We start from the raw sequence: 25627 nt of genomic DNA, 5'->3' as shown, positions 1-25627 counted from the left end.
ATGCCTTCCCAAACAGGGTACGCAGGCATCTCAGAGATCCGTGAAACCCTGCTCGCCCCATATTCTCTCTCTGGAGCAGTAACCAGGTGTCTCTTCCCATGGAGCTGGTCAGCACTGGCCCAGTAACACCCGACTGGGTTTGTATCTTCACGCTGCAGGTACACAGCGGTAGCGATGCCAATGCTGTATAATACCCGCTACAGCTCGAAGCGCAGGGTCACGGTCATGATTGCTGTGGTCTGGGTGCTTTCCTTTGCCATCTCCTGCCCGCTCCTCTTTGGCCTCAACAACACAGGTGAGTGCTAAGCCACCTGCATGGCTGCTGGCATCTTCCTGGCTTCACTGGGTCCCCAGGTAGTCTGTTACAAGGCAGAGGTAAACATGGGGATCAGTTTTTAGGTGTACTGGGATGTATCCATCCCTGTTTCAGGTGTCCTCTCCCAGTGTCATCCCAGGCTACTTCTGTCAGTGGCTTCTGAGTCTGTTCATCTCTTGCTGTTCCAGACCAGTGTGTTAGACACATCAGAACTGAGGTTACGTAGGAGTTTACACAGGACTCCTCAGTGTTACATGAAGATTTATTTGTCCACTACAAAATCAAAATTCCTCTTCTATTAAAACACGTGAAAAGGAAAGTCACGGGACAAATAACTTCAATGAGACAGGAGAGACAGAGAACTGGCTGTTCAGCCATCAGTTTCATAGGAAGACTAGATTGTGTCCAGCACGGGATCAGCAGGCTTCTAGTTATAAGGCAAGCAATAGCCAGGGATTTGGGAACGTATGTGACTCCCTGTGAGCCAAGGAGAGTCTGCTACCACTTCCAGCTGACATGGTGGCCCCCTCTAGAACCTGACCCCCTCCCTCTCTGGGTATCCGTGTGCCTTCTGAAAGAGGGATTGAAGAGGGGGGAAGCTGGTGCTAGTTCCTAGCAGCAGGGACAACCACCCTGAAACTTTTCGTCTTCCAGATGAGAACGAGTGCATCATTGCCAATCCTGCCTTTGTGGTGTATTCCTCCATCGTCTCCTTCTACGTTCCCTTCATTGTCACCCTGCTGGTGTACGTGCAGATTTACATAGTGCTCCGGAAGCGCAGGAAGCGTGTCAACACCAAACGCAGCAGCCACGGCCTGGACTCAGACACGCAAGCCCCGCTGAAGGTAACTAGACCTCTGCCTTGCTCTCAGCAGTCTGTCCTTTATCCCCTCCTGCTCCACTTCATCCCCCAAAGCGCCTCCTCCTTTCCCCAAATGGCACTGGCCGGACTAGGTGCAATACTGGATCCCAAAGGTGAATGCTGTGTCCCGTGCCATTCTGGAGTCCCAGTTGCACACTCTGGATTATCAGGTCACTGGCTGGTGCTTCAGAAACCTCCCTGGATCTCAGGGGATGTTTCATCAGCAAACTTGCATTAGGAGCTGCTTCATTAACCAGACTGCATTTCCCTTGGCTTTGCTAAGTTTGGGCTGGGGTACCCAAGACTGCTGTTTTCTGAGTCAGTCCTGCTGCTGTGACGAAGAAGTTCAATGGAAATTGTTTGCGTGGCTGGGGTGCAAACTACATCGCTGGTAATGATACCTCTGCAGTGAAAACAGCCTCTCAAAGCATGAGATATGTATGTAAGTGGAGTCCAGCTGAGCGTGTTTAAGTGTGAGACTGCTTGTCAAAACGCTCCTCTCGCAGCACGTGCAAAACACCCCGTAGGAATGTGTAGTCCCAGAGGCACTGCCTCCCAACTGCATTGCCTCAGAGGCCAGTGCCATGCCAAGCAAAGACGGCAGCGAGACAGGGATAGACTGAAACACAGGAGATCTTTGTGGTTTCCTTCCTTTGGCGAAAAGCACGAGGGATAGTTGCCTCCATTACTGCTTCTTCCAAGTAGTTTTCCATCATTCTCAGCACCTTAGCCACACTGATTAATTTCTGCTTCGTGCCCTGTGTTTGTATTTCCACGTGCCTCCCTTACCAGCTTCCCTTCCCAATTACTCTCTGCTTGTGTAACCTCTGAGCTGGTGCTTGCCCCTTAGGACAAATGCACTCATCCAGAAGACGTCAAGCTCTGCACAGTTATTGTGAAGTCCAATGGGAGTTTCCAAGTTAATAAGCGCAAAGTGGTGAGTGTTAAAGAGAAGTGGTAGCTTTTCAGAGCATTTAGCTTTTCCCTTTTCTCCTCCTAGGACACAAAATGAATTTATGTAGGGTGGGAGAAAAATAAACTAAGAACAAAGGTTACCATTCAGTCTCAAAATTTAAATATTCTTCCCATTCCTTAGAGTGAAGCAGGGGGTTTAAGATCACAGAGCTCAAAAAGCCAGAGTAAGCTCACCTAAAGATCAGCTATAAAAGCCATGACATTTTAACATTTCGTGTCTTTGATTTTCTTCTCCTCTCTGTTATTTATTTTAAGTCTCGGACTGCATTGGCTTTGTTGGGTTTTGCTTGTTGATTTCAGTTTTATTTATGTATATTCTGAAAAACCTAAATAAAACCTATGGGGAGTGTAGACAGCGTCTCTCCCATTTCTTAGCCTCTCTGTGCAATAAAGGAGAGTCAATTCACTGCAGTTCTGTCGACCCCATCTACCCAAAACTATTCTTATCTGTAAAGACTTCACAGCCCTTTCTCCAAGCATCTACCAAAAACGTAGGAAGGGAGAAGAGGGATTGGTTGTTCTTCAGCATCATCCAGCTTCACTCTGCAAGGAATGTTCATTGCTCCTCTCTGTATATTTATCTGTCTTTGTGTTGTGGACATTTGATTCTTGTCCAGGAGGCGGAGAGTCACATAGAAGAGCTGGAAATGGAGATGGTGTCCAGTACCAGTCCCCCTGAGAAAACCACCATCAAACCTGCGGCACCAAGCAACCACCAGTTGGTTGTGCCAATTGCTTCTAATCAGGGCACCAACTCAACCCTGCAGGCACCTTTGGACAGCCCTGGGAAAGTAGAGAAGAATGGACATGCCAAAGAAGCACCCCACACAGCCAAGGTCTTTGAGATCCAGTCTATGCCCAACGGCAAGACAAGGACCTCTCTCAAGACTGTGAGCAGGAGGAAACTATCACAACAGAAAGAAAAGAAAGCCACTCAGATGCTAGCCATCGTACTCGGTGAGAGTGCGCGTTGGCTTCCTCTTGTGTTTCTGCAGAAAACCAGTAGCTACCCAGGATGAGGGTAGCCAGTCTGAATGTCCAGTGTAGACTGTTTTCCAGGCCTCCACAGAAATAATTTCACTTGATACCCTGGAGGACACGTAGGCAAGTAGGCAAGAGGCTGCCGATAGGAAGGCTACCTCCTCCTCAGCTGGGGTCAGTACAAAAGGCATCCCTCCGTGGGGCGTTTGGGCTGCCAAAAGATGGCTGGGTGCAGGGGCAAGAGAGCTCGCGGGCTTTCTGGAACACAAAAGGCAGCATAGCTCTGCAAGAAATCGGCGCCTACAAAGGCCAGATTTTTTGAGGTAACTAGTCTAATTACATCAGCAAAGAAGTTCTTTAGTCCCTGGATACTTAGTTTATAGGCTAGAAGACTTAACAAACAGAAGGCTCATACCTCAGGGAAACGCTTCCTTTATACCCAAAAGAACCTTACTGTTCTCATAGTCTCAACATTTGTCCAGCTTTCAGCAATCAAAATCTGTCTTTTTCCTTTTCCCCCAGGTGTTTTCATCATCTGCTGGCTCCCATTCTTCATCACTCACATCCTGAACATGCACTGCGATTGCAACATCCCCCCAGCAATGTACAGCGCCTTTACGTGGCTCGGATATGTCAACAGTGCTGTCAACCCAATTATTTACACCACCTTCAACATTGAATTTCGCAAGGCTTTCATGAAGATCCTCCACTGTTAAAAGGAAAAACAGCAACCGCATTTTTAAGGAGAAAAAAAGAAACCAATGCCATTCACGCACACAAAGGGGCAGCCATGGAGAGGCCTCGAGCTCTTGTATTGGGAGTGAGGTCTACAGTGTTACAGCAGCGCCATGCCCATGCACCTCTGGGTGGGGGTGTCACGAGGACCTTCGCGTGGGAGGTTCCCTCATCCCTCGAGATGACCTTTGGACTCTGGGACACCAACCCCAAGAGCACCTTTCAGAGCTACCCTCACACTGTGTTTAAAGCAGAAGCAAAAATCAAGACACACTCAACTTGATTCTTGCCTGTGACCACCTGACCTTGAGTGCATTAAACACAGACAGTCGCAGAGCCACGTGAAGGTAGCGATCAGTCACTGCCGCTACCGGCTTGCGTGTTACATCATTGATACGATTGTCACCAAAGACAAGACCGTCTTTTCCGCTTTGCAATAGGAGCCAGACAGAGCTTGCGGAAACTCCATGCAATAGCTTTGCCTTCACCTTGAGCTGATGTACCCAGTATTAAACTGCTGAAGCTTTGAGAGAAAAACTTTAAGAGGTCCCCAGGTGGGCTAAGAAGGTTCTGCCACCTACAGATCCAATCCCTGCAAGAACGTGGGCCTACAAGCAACGGGCAGAAGGAAGAAGGGGAGCACAAGTCTCACGTGGAATCACTACAGCGTTGTAAATACGAATAAATAGGATGAATTGAACAGAAGCCCAAGCCAAAAAATAGATGGAGAGGAATTATAGAAGCGATACCTTGTATTGCATGGTAAACGTTCAGATCAAACAGGACACCAACTGCATCTGCCATCAGCCAGCCCAGCTGCAGTTTCTGCCCACCAGCATTTCATCTCCAGTCTCTTACAAGCATTACAAACCAACTAGGTGAGGAGTGTTAGTGCAGTGAATGTAGAAATATGAAGACAGTGTGTCAGGTGAGGCACCTGCAGCCATGTCCGCCTCATGTGAACTTGAACAAGTCTACTAAGTTTGGTCCAGTTCTTCTCACCTAACTTCAGGGTGCCATGGAGCCAAGGACCACCTCAGATATGGTTTGCCTATGTCTCTCAATAGAGAGAGCGCAGAATAACATTGTGCCTAATTTAACTCAACAGTAAATGAAATAAAGTGTGTGTTTTGGAGAAAGCCACAATAAAAGCCTAAGAAAGTCCCTTAGCTGGACCTGCTCCTGGGTCCAAGTTGGACTCTGGAAAGGTCTGGATTTTTCCAGCATCCCTTACCTTTTGTTAACCATCTTTCATGGATTAAAACAATTGAAAACCCTGAACAGCATAGTTCCACCACGCTGACTGTGGCATTGCCAAATCCACACTGTACTTATCGATTGTACTCAGTTCACAATATATTTTGTATTATCTCTGTAAATAAAACCTAGTAAGATGAAGAAAATGGCATGGAAATAGGTCTGGCTAGAAATTACCTGGGATCTGGAGAACTAGGTGATTGCAATAGCCACGCGCAGAGGCAGGCTCCCGACTTCCAGCTGCCTGCTGTTTGCTAAAGATGTGAAAAGACAATCCAGAGAGCAATAGAATCCCTTTTCTCTCTATGCAGTTTGTGGAATGTTCACATAGTTTCTGCTTTAGAATAGATAAAGACGGCTGCCAAGAGGGAGTTTCTTTTATCCTGTGGTTTTCCTGTATTGCTTACAAAGCGTTTTCCTATGGGATGGACTGTGCTGGTAGAATGTGTTCCAGCTGTGTGTCAAGAAGTGGTGGTGTCAGGCAGCTATAACACATGCTCTCAGCTGTTTTCTGAAATTGGAACGAGAGTCCCACCTTGATCCAGAGCTTTCCACAATAATCCTTGTGTTCCTGGAGGAGGCTGATAACCAGGGTTATTAGTATTTAGCCCATGGGCTGGTGTAACACTTGAACGCGGCTCTTCAGGGTCTGCTCATGGCTGTAAATTTGAATGAAGAGCGATCCTACAGCTGCCTACATGTGCCCCAGCTTAGCGAAGGATTTCAGCTTATACCCTCAGCAGAAACAGGTCTTATGTCTTAACTGAACTGGGGGTGCGTGCTCATCAGAGCAAGACTCTGTTGACATACGTGAACCAGGTGTAACGTGTTGCTGTCGGAACAAAACGTGACGAACGTGTAAGATGGGGCCAGTCATGCAGCTAGAGAATTTCTGTACTTTGTACGCTAATAGGATTATAGGCAAGGGAAAAAACAGTTCTTACAGAAGCACAGGAAACTTTCCAATCCTTTTTTAATCAGAAAATTGGAGATGTTAACTCAAGAGATCTCAGGCACACATTTATCTGTTGGGTTTTTTTCCCCAGTTTTAACCAAGCAAATTCACTCGGTAACGGGAATCAGTTCAGACTGGTATTACTTAAAAGATTCAAAGAATAATGTAAAGTTAGTAGGTTTTTTGGTGGATAAATAGTAACACCCTACTGCTTAATTTCCTAACATATTCACAATTGCAAAGCAGAAGGGTGCCATTTGTCTTAGTGAATTAACGGGGCCAGGGGTGGGGGGAGCTGTATCAAAATAGAAAATAATATGCATATAGACAAAAAAGCTTTAAAGTATTTGAAAGTTGCCATAGATTATATTTGCCCTGTACTAAATCCTGGTGCAAGCCCTCAAAAATAAGTGGAATGTGAATAATGTCTTAACTTGTGCCATAATTTTATTTTGTGTTCAGTGTTACGCCAGGACAAACCCATCAACTTCAATACTGTGTACCTTGTCGGAAAACTTTGCTTCTGAATCTAGATGCAGAACCTTATAGGTCAACTCACCTGAACTACTAGATGAAAAACTCCTCCAAGATGTCATGGAGGAAAAAAAGCTGCTGAAAAAAGGCTAACTTGGAACAAAAAGGAAAAAAAAAAAAAAGAAGTGTCGTTTCCTAGAGATTAAGTATTTGTTGGGAGAAATCACCTGCAGCCCATCGTTAATCCCAATGACATTTTAAGCCACTTGTTCCTAACACTCCAGACTCAAAGGTATCTTCTGGGAATATCTGTATCCCCACTGCCTTTGGAAATGTGGTAACGCCGTGTCTGTTCATCTCCTCTGCAGCAGGCTCTCCTTTCACATAAAACATCTACACTTAACGACAACAAACTGAAGCCCTTCCCACCCATGAATCCAGCCTTCATTACATTTTTTGAGAGGACCAAAGGACATCATCACCTCTGGCTTTACAGAGAAAAAAACTAACGCCAAGAGCAAGGACAGTCTTAGCAATCCGTCTGTACAGCACCTGGCACGACGACAACCAGCCCGCCGTTGTGATGGAAAGGGTGCATAGAAACTTCTGGAAATTATGAGAAGTAAGATGCATCGTATGGGACTCTGAGGCCTCTTGGCCACAGATCTGAGTCTGGCAGATACAGTCCTCGCTGTCACTTCCACTCGGGAAGAAATACTGCTTTCCGAAGGACTGCCGGTGGCGGGACATGCTGATGATGGTAAGGGTACCGATATGTTTTTTAAAGCCCATTAGTGAGAAGATTTCATTTCTTCGTTCCTGAAGAACTAAAGACCCTTGATACAGTCCCTCTTTTGTGATTCATTATTTGTAATTGAAGCTTTAGTTCTGCTTACTGAGTCTTCCTGTTCCTGCTCCTCTTCCCTGTGATTCACAGCCTGCTGAAGCCCATGTGGCTCTCTGTGCCCCCCGAACAGGTTTTAATTAAGAAGCTAGTGAATTCTGCCTGCACCGTATTTGGCGCTTGCCTGCTTGCTCCTACTACAGTCATGATACTGTTTATCTTCCTCATTGAAGAGTAAACTAATTACAGTAGGTCTAACCAGCTTATTAAATCCTGCTGAAATGAAAAGGAAAGGAACAAAAAGCGCCACTACCTCTGTGGTGCAAATCTCCAGTGAAAACACGACTCCCTGAAGAGTCAGGAATGTATAATACCCATCACAAGTACCTGTGGCACCAACAAATGTCTTCATGCAGCACTGTAATTAAATCGAGACTTGCACATGCTACCCTGATGTTACATGCTTATTTCATTCTTTTTACCAGCAGCGGTGATGATGGTGTTTAGTGTAAGGGGTCAGACTCTAGGGACCTATGGTTACACTATACATCCTACAAAACAGGAAAAGATGGTCTTCAGATGAGATCTTGCATTTTTTCCGACTTGCTTTTCCATTTGGTTGTATTTTTTCTTTTTCTCCCTTATCCCAGTCTGTCCTTGAGAATTCCAGCTTTTGTCTAGACTGAAGCTAGGAGAATCAAACGTGGAATGAAAGGGTGGAGAAAGACACAGGCAGAAAAGAAAATGTTCTTAAATTTCTCCATCTCTGTTCTCTTCTAGACAGAAGCAGACTGTGGAGTATTTGGAGGAGGAAGGGATGGAAAACAGATAAATACCTAGCCAAGAGCAGTCACGCTGGCACTTCTGGCATCACAACAGCTGCCTGTATTTACTTTTTGGCACTACTCGTTCACATCTGGTCCATAGCAGTACAGGTTCAAGATGGGGATTGAAAGCCACTGCTCTCACTGGGACTTTGTCTGTAAAAGTTGAGGGCAACAAATACGTATGAGTCAAACATAAGCACCAACCTGTATCGGTTTGGTTGGTCACAATAAACAGTGGTGTGGAATCTACACACTCGCCATCTCTGCATGGAGAAAATAAATAGAAGCTGTCAGACCACTATGGCACTTCAGGCAGTTTGTATGATAAACACGGTATTTTTAATGCTGTATTTTATGCAGCAGTTGATATGCCCCCCCAAAAATAATTATGGGCTTCACTTGGCTAAGCACACCTAATGTATGAATTCACAGCAGTGGGAGCACTCCAGCTGGCCACCTCTATCGCTTGGTCTTGCAGAAGAGGTTTTGTGAAGACACTTAAAATCTTATGCCCAGGTTAAGCAACTAGTCGCATGGAGGGGTTTTTTTTTCCCTTCTGCATTTCACTTTTATGCTGGAGAACTTCATTATTTCGTCTAGGAATACTTACACTTGTATCGTGCTTGCTGTTGCACTGTTTTCTCAAGCTACCCACTCAGATGTCTGGTATTTACCCAAACCTGACCCAACAGATGCAGGTAAACCTCAGCCAGGTTTAGTCAGCACAGCTGTAAAACATCAGCTTAGGCTGCAACGCTACTGGGGTTTGTGGCTAGTTCTCACCATGATTATTTTCTTTACACAAAAAAAAGAGGGTAAAGGAAAAAAAAAACAACCAATCACTCCGTTCCTATTGCTAGGATAGAAAACCATCTGTCTCCAAGAACTAACAAACCAAAATCTCAGCTTGGATCCTTGGCTTGAGCCAAAGGACTTGGTCAACTCAGTTTTGAACCAACGCAGAGCAGACAGCTAAACCCTGCCCCGAAGCCTTCAGCCCGTGCGGTAACCAGTAGCTCCAAAGCTACGAGGTTCAACTGACAGTTAATTCTCCTTGCCGTGTGATCCAACCCAAAGCCACCACAACTGATGGAAAATTAGGTGCTCAAATGACACCTCCCCCACCCCAACACAACAGAATAAATGATATTCCAAGACGAAACAACAGGACACACACCAGCTTGTTTTTAGCATGTCTAGCCCTAGCCTGTCGGGATAAAGGCCAGCTCCGGTGAGGTTCTCCCTTCCAGCAAAATCTGATTTCTGAGCCTGCGGACTGCAAAACCACCCCAGCAAGCACTGCCAGCAAACACTGGTCACACCATTAACAATAAAAAAAAGAAACAGAACTGATCTGTCCATCTCCTGGCACATTTGGGCGAGTCCTATAGATTCAGGTCAGGCCTGATATAGATATGCTTTCTTCTGCACATGTAGCACAAAAATAGAAAAAACCAGTTGCACTTGTTAAATTAACTCATTCTCTTTAATCAAAGCTTCTTTTAATAATTAAGACTGCTCCCCCAACTCCTGTCTTTCTGATGATACCAGACTGTCTGCTTCATAAATAGCTTTTGACTCATAAATAACAACCTTCTTCACCAATGACAGAGTGATGATAGTGGACTAAATATAATTAAGGTATAATGAAAAATTAACAGGCCTAGAAATGCATTTAAAGAGACTTCAGAAGCAAAGCAAAACCCAGGCCCTTTAAATGAGGAAAAACATTCTGCATTCCCAAGCTGCCATGCTGGGCCCATGAAAAAAAAGTGGGATGATGAAAACAAGTGAGCACATTTAACCAAGCTTAGCATTGCTTCCCTGCTGCATGCAATCAACGGTATCCATTGCTTTGATGAGGCTGTAAAGATTACATCACTTAAATCTCAGCTGCAGGATTTTATGCCAGACTTACTGAAGGGAAGCAAGCAAAGAGCACAGAGGTTTCGTGCTCGCTCTAGATTAGAAGGCATCACTTCTGGTTACTAACCGAGCGACTACAGAGATACTAACATGCTGCTAGGGGAGTTTGTAATGTGTAGCAGGAATACGACACGTCATACATTAGCAAGTTTTATAAAAGTAAAGCAAAACGGAAGCCACAAATGCACAGAAAGCTGATTAAAACAGGCCCTACAGGACAATGGTGGAGTTCAGCTGCTCTCACTTCACTGGGGAGTCTTCTCGCCACGGAGCAGGCGAGGTCAATCAGCCTCTCGGGCCCACTGCCCTGTCTCAGTGGCGAGAGGTTCATCAGCTCCAGCCCGGAGAAGCCCAAGAGGGCAGGGGTCTGCGCATCCCTGCCCACCTGAGAGCCGGGGGTGCGGGGTACTTACGACTGTGAGCCTTCAGCAACATGCTGGCTCCCCACCCCAGCAACCCCCACTGCCCCTCTCCCCCAGCACCCCACGCACACCCATTTACACCCTCCTCCTCCTCGCTTTAGCTTCTCCCCAGCTCGGCCGAGGGGAACTGCACTTCCCGCGCCCTGGGACCGCTGCTCTCGCCCCTCCTGGGCCAGCAGGACGTGCCTGGCTCCTCCGGGGGCTGGGGGAGACGCCAGGTCCTCCCACGTGGAGCCTGTCCTGCAGAGAGGGGTGGGAGCGGGAATATCTTATGGCATGACAGATTCCTGACCATGGCCAGTCATGCTGCTTTCCAAAATAATCAGGCGCTGGGCTCGGGGCGAGCAGAGGGCAGGGACACGCAAACTCAGGGATGTCAGTATAGCCAGAGGACAGCGCATCCAGGCACTGTCCAGATCCTTTTTCCAGTGGGACATACTGCCTGTAGCACGGACAGCAGAAGACACGACCGAGGCATGCTCAGGGTCTGATTTCTCACCCACGGGCAACACCGCCACGGAGCTGGCACGCACAGATGCCCATTCAGCACAACATGCTGCACCGCTTCTTTCTGCCTATACACAGAGCAGGCTTCAGCATCACCCGAGCAACGTCGGAGCTGATACTCTGGGCTTTTAATAGCGACTCCTGCACGTGGAGGAAAATATAATCAGTAGAAGACAAGTGTCCTCGCGGAGCTCTCTGCTTCCTATCTGTACTCATCTGTGGTTTAACCACTACATAAACCCCACTCAGCTGCGTGCAGACCAGCTGCAAAGGGCTACAGACCTCACCTGGGAGAGAATCGGGTCACGACTCCAGGCTTTGTAATTGCATTAACCATTTCATAATCACCATCGTTAATTTTTACTTGATAATGCAGCCATGAAGTTGATTTTCGTTTCAAACCACGTGCAAAGGCAAGAAACCATGAAATTAATGTTAGCAAGAAAGCCAATCTTGTCTCCAAATAATAACAGCAACGCAGGAGCAAACAGCAACAAAAAAAATATCTCTGTGTAGATCTTATGAGTTGAGAGCTGTCAAACCATAAGCTGGAAAAATGTACAGGGCTACAGAGGAAAATCCAGGAGCTGAAAATATGATGGAATGAGACAGGTTACGAGTTGAGAGCTTGTCTGCCTGAAGAAATGGAGAGTCAGTGCTGGTCCAAACAAACACGCCCGTACATCACTTTCAGAATCCCTCGCTCCCTTCGGGACAGCTTTAGTCAAAATCACAGGTGACTTTGCTCAGGCGTAATTCTTCTCCTTTGCTAGAGAAAAGCAGCCAGAGTGCAAAGCTGCTGCTGTGGGTCCTTTAAAGAGACTTGCAGCATAATGGCACAAGAATGACTTCGCCCACAGCTGGGGCAACCAATGCCTGGTCTGAAGCTGATGTAAATGCGGTGTCATGGGCTGTGGTTAGTAGGTTAAAAACACACCAATGTGCCCGTGTCTGGCCTGGGTTAAACCCATTGCATGAGATCATTCACTGACACATGGAGTTGATATTAAAGAGCTGAACTGCTGCTTCTGCTTCCTTACGGGCCGTGGGCTGGGTTCGCCAGCAGGGAATAGTACAGCTAATGACACAGAATGGAAGGGTTTGACCCGAAACAAAACTGGTGAGTTTGGAAAAGGGCTGCAGAATCTCAATCCAACGAGTAGGCTGGCTAAAAGCAGAGACAGCAGGAAAAATGTTTATGCCTTTGTAGCACTGTACACCCACTTTGCACTCTGTTTTGCTATAAATGACAGTAGAAGTGCAGAACAACAGGGAATCAGCTTCTGCAATATGTATGAAGGCTGGAATCTAGATGCAAAAGTCACAGCAAATTAAGCTAGGGATGTAGATTCATGACGGGACTATCGTGGCTTGGCAATGTACCGTGCTACAGTAATTGAGTTTGCGCATGTTCCCAGTGGGTGGCAGACGCTCTAGGTTGCATTCCTTCATGATGTTTACATTAACATGCCTACCTTGCACTTGCTAGGAGTTAAGATTATGGAAAGAGTGAGTTGCTGTGGCTCAGTTAATGCGTGGTAACCCGTTTAGCCACAGAGCTACGCCTGCATGTCTGAGCCCACCTACCAAAGGAAACAGTCAGGTCTATGTGGCAGTTCTCCGGGCACCTTCTAAGAAGTGTCTGATTGCCTTTTTGATAAACAAGCTCAGTAAATTACTTTGAAGATGAAACCAGAATCATTCAAGAAGATTAAAGAGAGGGAAATACTAGGAACTGGATTGTGATTCAGAGAGATCAGCAAAAGGGAAAATGCTAGTAAACTCTACCTTAATTAAAAAAAAGCAAAGGGAAGTTTTCCATGAAGCAGACTAATTTTGAGAGGCAATTCTTCGCCCAGCCAGTCTGACAAAGAAAGGCTGCCTGAATAAAGCGAGGCACTTGGGAACAGGCATTTACAACAAAAAGCCTTGGAGTAAAACTGTCACCCTGTGGTAACCATCACCGAAGTGGCACCAGCAGAGGGGTAGGGCACCCTCATCCACAGGGAGCTCATCCCAGCCTGTCCTTGTGCTAGAGGTGAGGGCACAGACCTCAGGAAGCATATTTACTGCCTGCCAGAGGAGGAGCTGACTTTACGCACACGTGTACATGCAGAAGCATGCTGGACAGGTTAATTCACGAGCAGAAAAGACATTTTTGCAACGAGACTCATCCTCCAGCTGTCTTTTCACCCTAACTATGTGTTCCCCAAAAGTCTGAAATCCACGCTTGTGTTTTAGGCATAATGAAGTGGATTTGCGATTTCCACCTCTGCCTACAAACCCAGCCAAGCCAAGGGCCAGAAGGCAGATGGCCCCGTGCGTGCACAGCACCCAGGTAGTGCAGCCCACGCCCCAGCCTGGTGAGCAGTGCTTCCAAGGCTTTTGTTTGTTTTTCTTTGGAATCTGTGTAGAAAACATTTTAGTGTTTGTTTAGCTTTTAGAAGCTATTTGTTTAGCTTTCAGAAGATTAATAGTGGAAGAAACTGACTAAGCAAAACCAAACAAAGCAAAACCCAGTCCCTCTGGTTACTTAGAACTTTTGGAGAAATCTCTCCTCTTCTGATCATCCCTTAAAGCAGAAAGTCTTCAAGTAAACTCTGATCGGGAAGTTTGCACCTTCCAAGGAGTTAGTGCCGGGGACAGCCCTGCCTGAACCCCAGACCTTTCTGCGGGCAGCAGCCTCCGCTCCCTGCCTGGCAGAGGCAGTAAGGAAAGAGAAAAAACACAGAGGAAAAAAAGGGACCTGTGAGTCCTAAATGAAGGGATGGAGAATTTATCTCCTACCGACAGCATAGGCACAGTCCCACCCCGAGAGTTCAGGCCAGGGAATCCCCCAGGAGACCCGAGAGCCCAGCCTGGCCGTGTGCGGGATGGGCTGCGCACGCTGAGGAACGGCAAAATGAACATGTCAGCGCGCCTCACTGGGGGGCCAGCACGTCTTAGATGTGACTGACGATCAATGAACACAAAGCACACGTGACTTCTGCCACCAGGAACAGGAGAATGCATGCATTCTTCACAGCATGCAGGGAAGAGCAGACCCAGCCTCCTAGGCATGTAGTCTGAAATGCCTGTAACCTCGTCTGATCCACTTGCCTGAGCTCCCTGCGTGCTCCACACTCTCTGCACATCACCCAGCACCTTCCAGACCCTCCCGCTCCTGACCTAATCCGCTAATCCTCTCCAAAACCTGCCTTGACCCACTGCAGCACTTTTCCCCACACACAGTTTTAAACCTTTTAATCTCTGCTGAAAACCAAAGATGTGGATCTTTCAGCACTGAGCACGTGAAGAGGAGATTAACTGAAAGATATGCCATAAAAACACTTGTTCGGGAATCATTTGCCTTCGCAAATCCTCTGTCAGCCTTAGGACCAAAAAAAACCCCCAAAAAACCAAACCAGTAAAATTTGAGTAGAAAAGCCAAAGCTATCTAAAGAAGCAGATTTCTTCCTAAAATCAGATGCAGCTCCCATTCCCAAGGAACTAATCCTTGCTGCTTAGCCCATGCTGCCCGCATCGGGCGCACAGTTCACTCGCCACCAAGGTTTAAGCAGCAAACCTGGCAACGTGAAGCCTCTGTTTTGTTTGCTCGGTTTAAGGCTGTATTTTCTCCCAGCCTAGATCAACACTGAAAAGTGGCAATTTATCAGTCGTGCCGAGCTGCCACGGCCCATGAAACCCAACTGGAGCTGAAAGAATTAATTATTGCAATTACCCTGGTCGATGTTGATGGGCTGTGAGAGTGCACGCACACCCGCCCACAGGACGGGCGCAGAGTAGGACTGTGGAAACTGGCACCCACAGCAACGCACGGTAGGAAGCGTCAGTCACTGTCACTTCTGGGTGCTCAGAGCAAGCATCTGGCAGTGAATGCCAGCGCTGCGAGAGGGGGTGCAGCAGGAGTGTCGGGGGCTCCGCCAGTCGTGGCTGTGTCTCATTGCTGTGGTGATCATCCCCCAGACAGTAGAGCGGGGTGGACGTCAGGTGACAGCACGGTATGAAGGGGCCAGAACTGTTTCTCCCTACGATCCTACGATGTGGTTCAGAGGAATCGGGGGTGGCATTAGTTACTGCCTGTCCACATCACAGCCTCGCCGTGTTCCCGTCTCCAGACTGTCCGCCTCTCCGCCGGGAGTTGCAACCAGCCTTATCCACATGCACCAAAACTCAGCAGAATACAGACGTCTTCAAAACCAACAGCTTATGGAAAGATCTGGGTGGTGACTAAGTATATTTATCAGTGACTAATTATGATGTACGCATATTGCTACTGCTCTGTTGTGAACATAACCGCTGCGGTGACAGTCCAGAAACTTGGTGGTCACTTGCAAACGCTGGTAGAGCTGTTGACCCATGTAAAAGAAGCATCTCTGACTTCAGCTGTGAAGAGCCTCCCTCCTGCCCTAAAGCAGGGTCATCGCAGTAAGGAGCTATTTCAGAGGAAAAGGCAACTGAAATTCCGGCTCTTTGTCCTTAATGCATTGTCCTTCTGTGTCAGGCTAGAAATTCTTCAAAGAGAAGGATTATATACCGCAAAGCAAGAACATGCAGCCATCACCTCAGATCCTGCAGACCTCACGGGTGCCTGAAGATAAACTTGGCTGCACTCTCGAGACCTCCTCTGGCCAGAAAGAGCTGAAGAATGCAAAAGAGAGGATGTCTGAGAAATTTGCCTGGCAGACCCTGCTTGAGCTGGGCATTGGCAACTTTGGAAATGTTTTGAAGGTCTAACTGGAGCCTTTGGGTTTAGTATAGAAAATCTGGGTGGCTTGCTGTTAAACGAGCTGCTCTTACAGCCCCTACTAACTTCAAGATGCTCGGCTGAGCCAGCTGGACCACAGCAGATGCAATGTATTTTCCATGTGAATCCCACTGTACCCCTGGCGTGCTGGGACCCGTATGTACCCCGTGCATGCTGGGCACGAGCCAAGAGATGCGCTAACGTACCGTGTCCCTTCCTCCCTCGCTGTGCTGCCACGCTCTCCGCGTGCCATCGAGGGCAGGCAGCAGGAAGCACCACAGGGCTGCTCAAGGCAAACTCAACGCGTGCCATGCTGAGCAGCTACGGCACGTGGCAGGCTCCCCAGGGCAGCGAGGGGGCACGTGCTGCCTTTATTTGGTGAACTGATCGTGCTGGGTAAAAAGGCCGAATGCAGTCGTACTGAGCTGGGGAGGGAACGTCAACCCCTGTTAGCATGCACAGCCGTTCACTTTAAATGAATAAAAGCTCCCCTGCTCAACGCAAAGGCTGAAGGGGGCTTCCTCCGTTGCTACTGTACGGGTATGTTTATTATATCCAAGCAATTAAGCTTCTGAAATGTCCATTTAACCCAGTCCTTCCACAATATGAAGTGCTTTGACATCCTGAACATCTCGTTAACACGACAGTGACCTTGAAAACCCCTCTTTTCCAAGAACCTCCACAGATTTTGGATGAGTTCTACTTTTTCTCTTTTCTTCATCTCTTTGGTTATTTGGCAGTTGTTTCCCCCCCAGTTACTTTTTAAAAATGTCACAGTGGGTTCTTGTCCTGTGACAATTTCCAGCATTCTCTGGGAGTCCCTAGGGATGAGTCATAAGCAGAACACAACTGTGTTCAGTCAAAAGGAGCAACACATAGGCCAGCAAACAGACCTACTCAGCTCTCCTGGGAGAAGTTGTGCTGGCTGATAGACAACAAATAATGTCTTCAAAATAAAGGCAGGTCGGTATCAGCAAAACCTTTTGGCAGACTGGAGTCTTTTCCAAAGTAACAAATTAATTCCCTGAACTCCTTATAGTTATTTTTCACCCCCATCCTGCTTGGAGCAGACAAAGAACTTTGTCCAAAGAATAGCAATAAAATCTTCATGGTGATACAAAGCCTTAATAAGAAATAAGCCTGTGCTGAAGAGCAGTAGAAGTGCTGTGCAAGGACCCAGACGTGCCCCTAACGTGAATTCTGTCAGAGCCAAGTTCCATCAGCATCCACGATTCTCTTTTCCTAAAGCAAAGGCACTGGACCACAGGACTGCCAGCAGCAAACAGAGCTCGTTTTACCCCTTACTGCAGCTAATTACTGTCCCTCTTTATTGTTGACCCTGGACTAATCTTCCTCTCTATAATCACTCCAGATGGAGATAGAATCTTTAATGTGATATTTTCTAACTAGCAAGGTTGTTTGGGTTTTGGTTTTTTTTTTTTGTTTTTTTTTTTTCTTCTTTTAATTGAGAAGCACAGTTGCCACATCTCTAGGATGGAGAGTTAAGCCGTGCTCTGGGGGGGCTGGCTGAGCTTTCTGTCCATTGGATGATTTTGATCTTTTACCTTCTTGATTTTTCATTTTTAAAACCAGATTTTTTTTTTTTTAAACAGTAATGGAGCACTTACTCATTAAATAAATGGTAGTTTATTATAGCTGCATGTTAGTTATGTGATTCACAAATTGCCTCTGTTAACTGAATTATACTCAGGCAACTCAATATATCAGAAAGGGGTATTTGTATCCTAGAGAGCAAAAAAGCTTGAGGATATTTACTCCAGGAGTTCACACGTGTCCCCCTTAATAACTGGCATTAGACAGAAAGGAGTTGTAATAAATCCAGAGTTCAGCTCTTCACACTGATCCACTGTGGAAACTGGTTAACTTAAGCTAAGCATAAGTACAGTTTAATTCATTAAGTGGTTGCACATGGGCAGGTTTGGGACCCAAACCCCCAGTCCGGTAACCCGTACCCGTCAATTCCAGCCCTAGTGGGAAAATTTGAGACTCACTTAAAGAAAAGCTACTGCACCACGACCTCGCAAAAGCAGAGCAATTTGTTACACACATCAGTACTTAGTGACTCATAAAAGCATCAGCAGTTTCTCCTGCTAACCAAACAGAGCGCAGCTTTTCAACACCGATACAATGAGCAACTGCCTCTCTACAACCATTATGTGATTAATTCTGTTCTCCTAGGATTTTATTCTATTTGTAAATCAAGTTTGCAAGAGACTGTGGCCCGTGATCCAAGACTCGGTAACATAAAGATGATGTACTTTAGTTTGGACTGACTGACTTTTAGGTGCAATCGTTTACATCCTCATTTAAACTACAGCAAAGAAGATATACATTAAACTCTAGGTAACTTTTTTTTTTTAAAAACACCTATAACAATAGTGCAGTAGAATGAATTGCCCTTGGAAGCGATGTCTATAACTGATAGTTTTCAAGGACAAGCTAGAGGAATGTGTTTCAGGATGGTTTTATGTGGAGGACAGGATGCCATCCCCAGGGTTCCTTCCAGCTGTATTCAGAACACTGCTCTTCTAGCACCAACCGTAACCAGGAAAAGAGCGATTTTCTTTGAGTAAAGACATTGTCCTTAATTTCTTCTGGGTTTGAGCCAACCACCCCGTCGGGACAGCAGCACTCTGAAGGAGAGAGAATTGTTACGGACTGAGTCCGTAGGAGGAGGTTTGTATGGGATGGCCAAGTCTGCTTCTTCCAGGTTTTCATCCTGCTTACTCCGAAGGCAGAACAAGACACATGTCCAAGCTGAGGGACATGAGTCCTCTTTCTCCAAAACCCTAACATTAAATCAGATGTGTGTGGGTTTTGGGGTTTTTTTGTTTTGTTGTTGTTGGTTTCCCCGCCATCCCCTTTTCCTTTCCTTCCCTTTAGCAAGTGTGTTTTAGGCCAGAATTTGGCACGGACACCACACAGGGTTTGCTGGGCCAGGAGAGGCTGCAACCCAGACATGAGAGAAAGCATTCACAAGGTTTTGCTAAACACAGTGGATGATCCGCAGCACTCGGCACCGAAGCAGCGCTGCAATCGCATCAGCCTTTCGGATTCAGGTCAAGAGAGACAATGTCTTCCTCTCAGTTTAATACTCCCAGCTACTCCAGCCATTAACTCCGCTTCTCTCACCCGTCTTCTCAGTGCTCATCCTGGCCCTCATCTATACTGCGCCAGGTGGCAGCTGCATCCTCTCGCTACGTACCCAACCATGAGAGCAGTAACCAGGTTGGGCGATCACATCTAACCGCTCGCCGGTCGGGTTTATTGGCGAACGCGGTGACCTGGTTGTAGAAAGGGCACAGATGCTTGCCTGGCTTCATCCACACGAGGCAGCTCTGGGACTAGGCAGGCTTTCTCACGGCATCGCTGATGGGAGCGGTCCTCTGGCCTTCCAGCATTTCTGGGATTTTATCCCAGCTCCACTCAGAGGTGCAAAAGCAGCAGTTTCCTTTCGATGAGGAAGGCTAGGCCTGGGGGCTTCCCTTGCGCAGGGTCCTTGCCCTGCACGTGGCGAACGTCCCAAGCACAGCTCCATCACCTGCTGAGCACCCTGGGCACGAGGCAGCTGCTGCTGGGAAGCAGCTTTGTGGTGCTGAACTTCTGGGGTAGCCTGTGTTACTTATTCTGGTAGGGATATAAATCTCCTCCTGCGTAGCAAAGACTTTTCCCAAGGCCAGAGAGAGTGTGAGGAGCAGAGGGCTGACTTGCCAAAGTGACGGCCTGAACCGTGGTACCCCCCTGCCAGCCTGCCCCCGTGCTCTTGAGCTCAGGCCTCCCTGGGGCTGTAACAACGCAAAGTGTTACCAAGCTTTAAAAACAATCATTGTTGGTTTGTGTGGTTGGTTTGTGGTATTTTTTCTCTCCCCTTCCCCCGCCCCAAAATAAGAGAAGGACCAGTAGCAAATTGCAGGAGAGAAGGGTTTCATGCTGTGCTCTAATCCAGATTAAAGGGAAGTAGCAGCTGATGAAAGGATCAAAAGACGTTCAGCTTGCTGGGAGTGAAATGCCTGGTAGGAGCAAACAGCGAGCACTCCTCAACACCCAGTCAGGCACCTTTCTCCATTACTAATGGAAGTTAGTGCACACCTGCATGCGATGATAGAACTGAGTCGAGAGCTGCTTTTTGAAATTATATCAAAGCAAGAGGATGAAAATACTCCCTAAAGCTGGGGAGTAGCATAGGTTAGTGCTGTATAGTCTGGGAAGAGCAGCCAGATGAGGATTAATTATGTCAGGCCATGAGGAGTCTGTGAAGGGAGTAAGGCATGTCTTACACCGATGCCTGATCCAATACAGATCCTACAGTCGCCTCCTTATAATGAAAAGAAACACACAGAATTCACTATTTCTTCTTACATTAAAACCACCCCCTCCTACATTCACATCATCACTGTCAGAAACATCTTGATTCTCCACACCTAAGGGGCCATGGAAAAGACACAAGCATTCCTGCTAAAAACAGACTTCCCCGCCCCCAGATGTATTTATTCAGATCTATTTGCCTCCAAAATGTGGGATTAATTGTAATTGAATTGCCTTTCTAGATAATTCCAGTACTGCCAAACAAAGGAACTGTATTCCCTGGGAAGCAGGAGCTCTCCCCCCTGCAGAGTTCCCACTGCTGAGAGGCAGCCACGCGGAGAAGCCAGCGTTGGAAACACCCGGAGGAAAGTAGTGACTCCCAAAGCAAAACGGTAGAACTGCCTGGAGAGCTGGGAGCTATGTGATCTGAAGCTGTCCAGGCAGGAGCACAAGGCATCACCACACACACGCACAATCTTTGAAGATCCATTTATGCAGTGAAGCAATTTGGAGACAGCAGGGGATGTAGAAGTCAAGGTTCAGACAAATTCAGATCAGCTCAAAGATCTGACGTCTTACACCAGGGTGGAGGCAGGACAGTAATTAAGGACCCTAAGTTTCAATGAAGGTAATTTCTAAAAAGCGAGAGCAACAGATGCAACAGAAAAGCAAAGCAGTGGGCATTTGCTACCAGACGCTGGGATCCCAAGCAGGAGGTGCAGTTGAATGATGCTGTGCTGTGACCGTACGATCTCATGACCAGATTCACAGCAACAGAAGAGATCGTTCAGCAAGCGAGGCGTGGCTGGGCACGCAGGTAGTGCCAGGATGGATTCGTGCAGATTCACACCTCCTTCACATAAGCAGTTTCTCCTCTCCACAGGAGGAATTGATCTCCCTCCTCCCGTGTGTTTGCTGTGCTGTCCCTTTAGACCCCAGCTCCCTCAGGACCAGAAGCAGCGCTGGCGCCCAGCATGGTTCAGCACCCAGCACTACGGGACGCCAGCATCTGCTCTCCACCACGGGGGCTGATCCTGCACAAGCATCAGTAACAAAACCAGCGAGAGAAATTCCAAAGGTCAGCAGAAGATGTCTGCTGCAGCGAGATCCACTGGAAATTTTTTTTTCCCCAGAAACACCGTGTTTCTCTGCTTTCAGGACTGTCCTTTTTCTTTTAGTGCTGTTTCCCAAAGAGCCATTCTGAGCTGTGTATGAGGAGGGATGAGCTGCAGAACTGCTGGGGAATCAGAAGTCACGTACCTGTGAGCGATGGCAGTCCTCAGTCTAGAGAACAACCCCCGATGCGATTTTTTCCCCTGGTTTTGGAGAGGGGACGAGATAATAGCAATGACTTCCCAGTCCTTCCCTCTAACCCTGCTCCTAGGAGGATCATGAGGCTGCCTCTCAGCGCATGCTAGTCATGAATTAAAACTAACCCTCCCCAAGCCAGGTACTTTCTACGGCTCTCTTCTGGAAGAAATTCCAATATTCAAGGGTGCAGAATCAGTGAAAGGCAAGCGTGTTCTGGACATCCCTTTCACAGAGGATATGCCACTTCCTTTTTTTCCCCCCAGACAAACCTTATGACCAGTCCTGCTGTCCCACAAGATTCACAGCTGCCCTACGACACTTGTACCAAGGAGACCTTGGGGGCCGGTTCTGGCCAGCCAGAAGAAATTGCAGTTGTGATATTTGCTTTCATTTCAGATCAGAAAAATGCCAGAGCACTGTCAATTTACACTGAACGTTTTTTTTTTTTTTTAATCCAATAGCATTGAAACAAAAGTGTTTGATCAAAGCAAAACATAAGTGCAGACAGGAAGATTTCATTTCAAAACATTTTACTGTAAAGAATTCCCCACAGAAGACCTAAACTTTCCACTGAAATGTCCACAAAGCATTTTGATCGTGACAAAACCATCTCTCCTGCAAACAATTTTTTTTTTGTCGGGAATTTTATTGCTCCACGCTGCACATGACAAGTCCCCGCTTGCTCAGTTTCTGTTACTTGGGCTGTAAATTTCTCAAGTGGAAAATTGTTTATAGTCAAAGCACCAAGAGAGCAGACAGCACTTCAGGAATCAGTAACAGTCCCGGCTTCCACCTGCCTGGAAGAGTGTGAGGTGCTGTAAGGCCGTTCCTTGGTTCTGGCGGTACCTTTCCTCTTAACTGAATTTATACGTGTGGTGTCTGTCGAGAACAGTGTCAGAAGCTGCACCCTGGCCATTTCCCCATGGATCTCTTGGGTCCAAGCAGTGGCAATGGGATGCAGGCAGCCGGCCCGGTGTGCCCGAAGTGCCGGGAATGGAATTAGCAGAGGACGGGGTCAGACAGAGCTCACAGGAGTTACCTTGCTGGTGTCTCCAGCCCAAGGCGAAGGGCAGTAGTAAAGCAGTGTGGAAAACACAAACCACCAGGTATCATACTGGTTGTGTATTTTTTTTAAGAGCTAGTAAAAGTTGCTGTGATGTAGTCTCCTAACCATATCCATACAAAAATATCTTCAGTGCCTCCCTGCCCCTGTCAGCAGCAGGAGTTTCATTGATAAAAGCATATGAAATTGCCCGAGAACCCAATCAACCTCCAGAACTGATTCTCCATCATCTTCTACCATGCATAGTGCTGAGTAAATGAAAACCACCGTGAAATCAAATCAGTAACGAATTACACCAATTACACATGCGTGTCTACAACTCCACAAGATGACAGCGATACAGCCTGTCCAGCTTTAACGTGGTTCCAGTTTCGGAAGTACAAGTCACAGAAGCCCCAGGTTTTGGCTGCGTTACCTTTTCATACCATGCACAGAACTAACGTGAGCTGAGCATTGCTCTTTTACGCTGTAAGATGTTTCATTTCCAGCAGGATGTGAGCCAAGTCAGACAAGGTTTGGAAGAATAATCAATTTAAAACTGTCCCCGTGGTTCACGCTGGCTGGAGCTGCTATGCGACGTGGAGATGCTCAGAGTAGCTCTCCCGAGCCATCCCATCAGGGGGCACGGAGTAAACACGCTGTAGAATTCCCTGACATGAAATGCCTGTTACAGAGGGAAGCTGCCCAGGGTTGTGTTTCACAGACAAATACAAGGAAGCATTTAGCAAACCCTCTGTTCGTTTGCCCGTGGACTTTGCGTGCAGATTCACTGTGTAAGCCAGGGCTGTCAGCAGCAGGCGCAGAGTGTCTCCCTTCCCTTTCCCAGATTTCACCCAAACAAGAGGGTTGTGGCACTGCTAGTAGAGCCCTGGATTCAAATGCTGCTATGCATTAAGCTGCTTGAAATTTGTCCTTAGATACAGAGGAAAAAAAAAAAAAAAAAAAAAAAAAAAAAAAAAAAAAAGAGTCTTAAGTTTAAGAGTGCTGAGAACCCACTGCTGAAGGTGCTGCACAACTGCCCCCGAACACGGGCACGTGAGGACCATCAGTGTGTGCGGCTGCTTTTTCTCCTGCGCTTGGGGTACTGCAGGAGTGCTCAGAGCTATCCCCCTGGCTCAAGGCCACAGGCAGCCCCTCAGCCCACTCAGGGTCAGGCACACATGGCTAAGGACAAAAATCAACCTCTTGTGCTGGAGCAGCACTCGCCTTCCCGAGCAAGGTCGGTGGCAAAGTGAGGAACGTGGCTCTGCTCACCCAAGCAACCTTGGGTACCTCACAGACGTGATTTTTGTGTCACACATAAGGGTCAACAGTTTTGGTCTTTTGGAGAGCCTGAACAGTGCACTCGAGAAACGAGCTGTTCAGAAGATTTATGTCCTGTCACCGCTCCCTTCCAAAGGCACTGCTGACGTGCTGCCTTGGCTGTCAGCGTTGGCAGGTCTCCATTAGGAACACGATATAATCATCAGTATGTTTATCAGCAGGGACAAAAGACTAAAATGTATCTGAACAAGGGGAAAAAGGGGGGGATGGAGACCTACGATTAATTTTAGAAATAAGCTGCAAGTCGCACAGTCACAAAGCGGAGGCTGGAATGCGGTTTTTCAGAGTTTGTAAAGACTCATTTAATTTCTATAGAAACTGAGCAGCAAACAGGTAATTTTCTCTGCAAATTGCTTCTATCACCTCTGTAATGCTCTGCAAGAGGAATGTTATTTCCCCTGTGTCTTCTTAATCCCCTGTTATTTTCATTATAAATTTAATTAAGCTTTTCTAGGGAACATTCTATGACATACGAGCTGAGTTTTGTTTTTCTGTCAGGAAGGAGCTGCTGAATTATGTGGTAATCTGATTTCTTTTTTCCCCCGTGTAAATATTTCAAATAATATTAAGCAGTGGAGACATTCGCTTCCCCCAGCTGAAGCAGTATGGCTAAAGTTAAGAGAAAGAGCTGTACCGAGTGCCTGACGCCTGCCCCCCGCCCGCGGACAATGCCTGCAGCTGCCCTTCTGCAGAGCATCTCCAGAGCAGATTTTTTTTTCTGTGCAAATCAGGTAAACGCAGGCAGGCCTAGGACCACAGCTCCAGATGCCGCAGCTCGCACAGCAGCAGTGGATCCAGAGGAATACCCTACTCTGGTGCAAAACTGGCATTTAAGGATCCTCCCCAGATCAGTGCACAGCTGAACACCCCTCCCTTGCCATCACTTTTTCTTTCTGTACTGGCCCTCATAGCGAGATGTTATTATTCCAGGGAGGGCTCTTCCCAGGGTCCTCTCTTTTACTGGGGCCCAGTTCCCAGGCAACACAGGCTGTATTATCCATGTTCCAACAGGACGACACTTGACTGGGACACTTACTGGGTTGGTCCTCTCCTTGCAGATTAAGAAGTTTTATCCCAGGCTGATTCCCTGTTTCTAACATCCTGCTCATTTCATACAGTTAGCTGACACTACCAGATTAAATTTATCTAATCACGTGATTACCACTGTCACAAATTATGTCTGAATAGAGATGTTATTAAAACTATTATTATATTACGTTACCATGTGGTGGTCCTCAAGGCAGGTTCTAGGCTGTCCTGGCTGACAACCAAACCCATGCTCCCTCCCTCCCCGCTTTTCCTTTTTAATGAAGTGCCAGTTGCAAACATCTGCCTTCGCTCCTGTCCGACAGGCAGCTGCTGGGGGCACCAATACAGCGAAGCCAGAAGTTTTGCAAAAGCTCAGATTCCTGAAGACCCATACACCCTGCCTGCTGTATTGCAGCTGCAAGATTGTCAGAGCTGGACATAAACATCGAGAATAAAACCCAAAGCACCCTTAGCGATTAATGAAGTCTTTAACCTGTTGTTGTTCAGCATTTATGAGGATTCTGGTATCCTAAACCTTTCAACTTTGATTCCCAGGAAGAGGGGGAAGGAAGGAAAGTTCACATGACATTGGCTGACCTCAAGGTTGAATATGTAAAAAACATATTGATATTAAAAATAATAATATATATATAAAATAAGAAGTCCTTCATTTTTCATATCACATTAGCATGTTCTGCAGCTGCTTTTCTACTATTCCCCTTTCCTCTCACAGATGCCATCACATGC

At 47.0% G+C, this 25627-nt stretch overlaps 1 protein-coding gene across 1 annotated transcript in view; it reads left to right on the top strand.

The window, feature by feature from the left end:
* Positions 1-7847, top strand: part of DRD2 (dopamine receptor D2) — a 33718-nt gene extending 25871 nt beyond the window's left edge. The window contains exons 4-8 of the mRNA XM_037410094.1: positions 159-295; positions 971-1161; positions 2029-2115; positions 2771-3110; positions 3657-7847. Coding sequence (XP_037265991.1) covers positions 159-295; positions 971-1161; positions 2029-2115; positions 2771-3110; positions 3657-3850 — 949 coding nt within the window. The 3' untranslated portion in view covers positions 3851-7847. The remainder of the gene's footprint in view (positions 1-158; positions 296-970; positions 1162-2028; positions 2116-2770; positions 3111-3656) is intronic.
* Positions 7848-25627: the final 17780 nt, after the last annotated feature.

This window comes from Falco rusticolus, chromosome 16 (assembly GCF_015220075.1).
Source record: "Falco rusticolus isolate bFalRus1 chromosome 16, bFalRus1.pri, whole genome shotgun sequence".
NCBI classification, from domain to species: domain Eukaryota; kingdom Metazoa; phylum Chordata; class Aves; order Falconiformes; family Falconidae; genus Falco; species Falco rusticolus.
The sequence above is the reverse complement of the archived record's forward strand: the minus strand, read 5'-3'. Positions and strand labels throughout refer to the sequence as shown.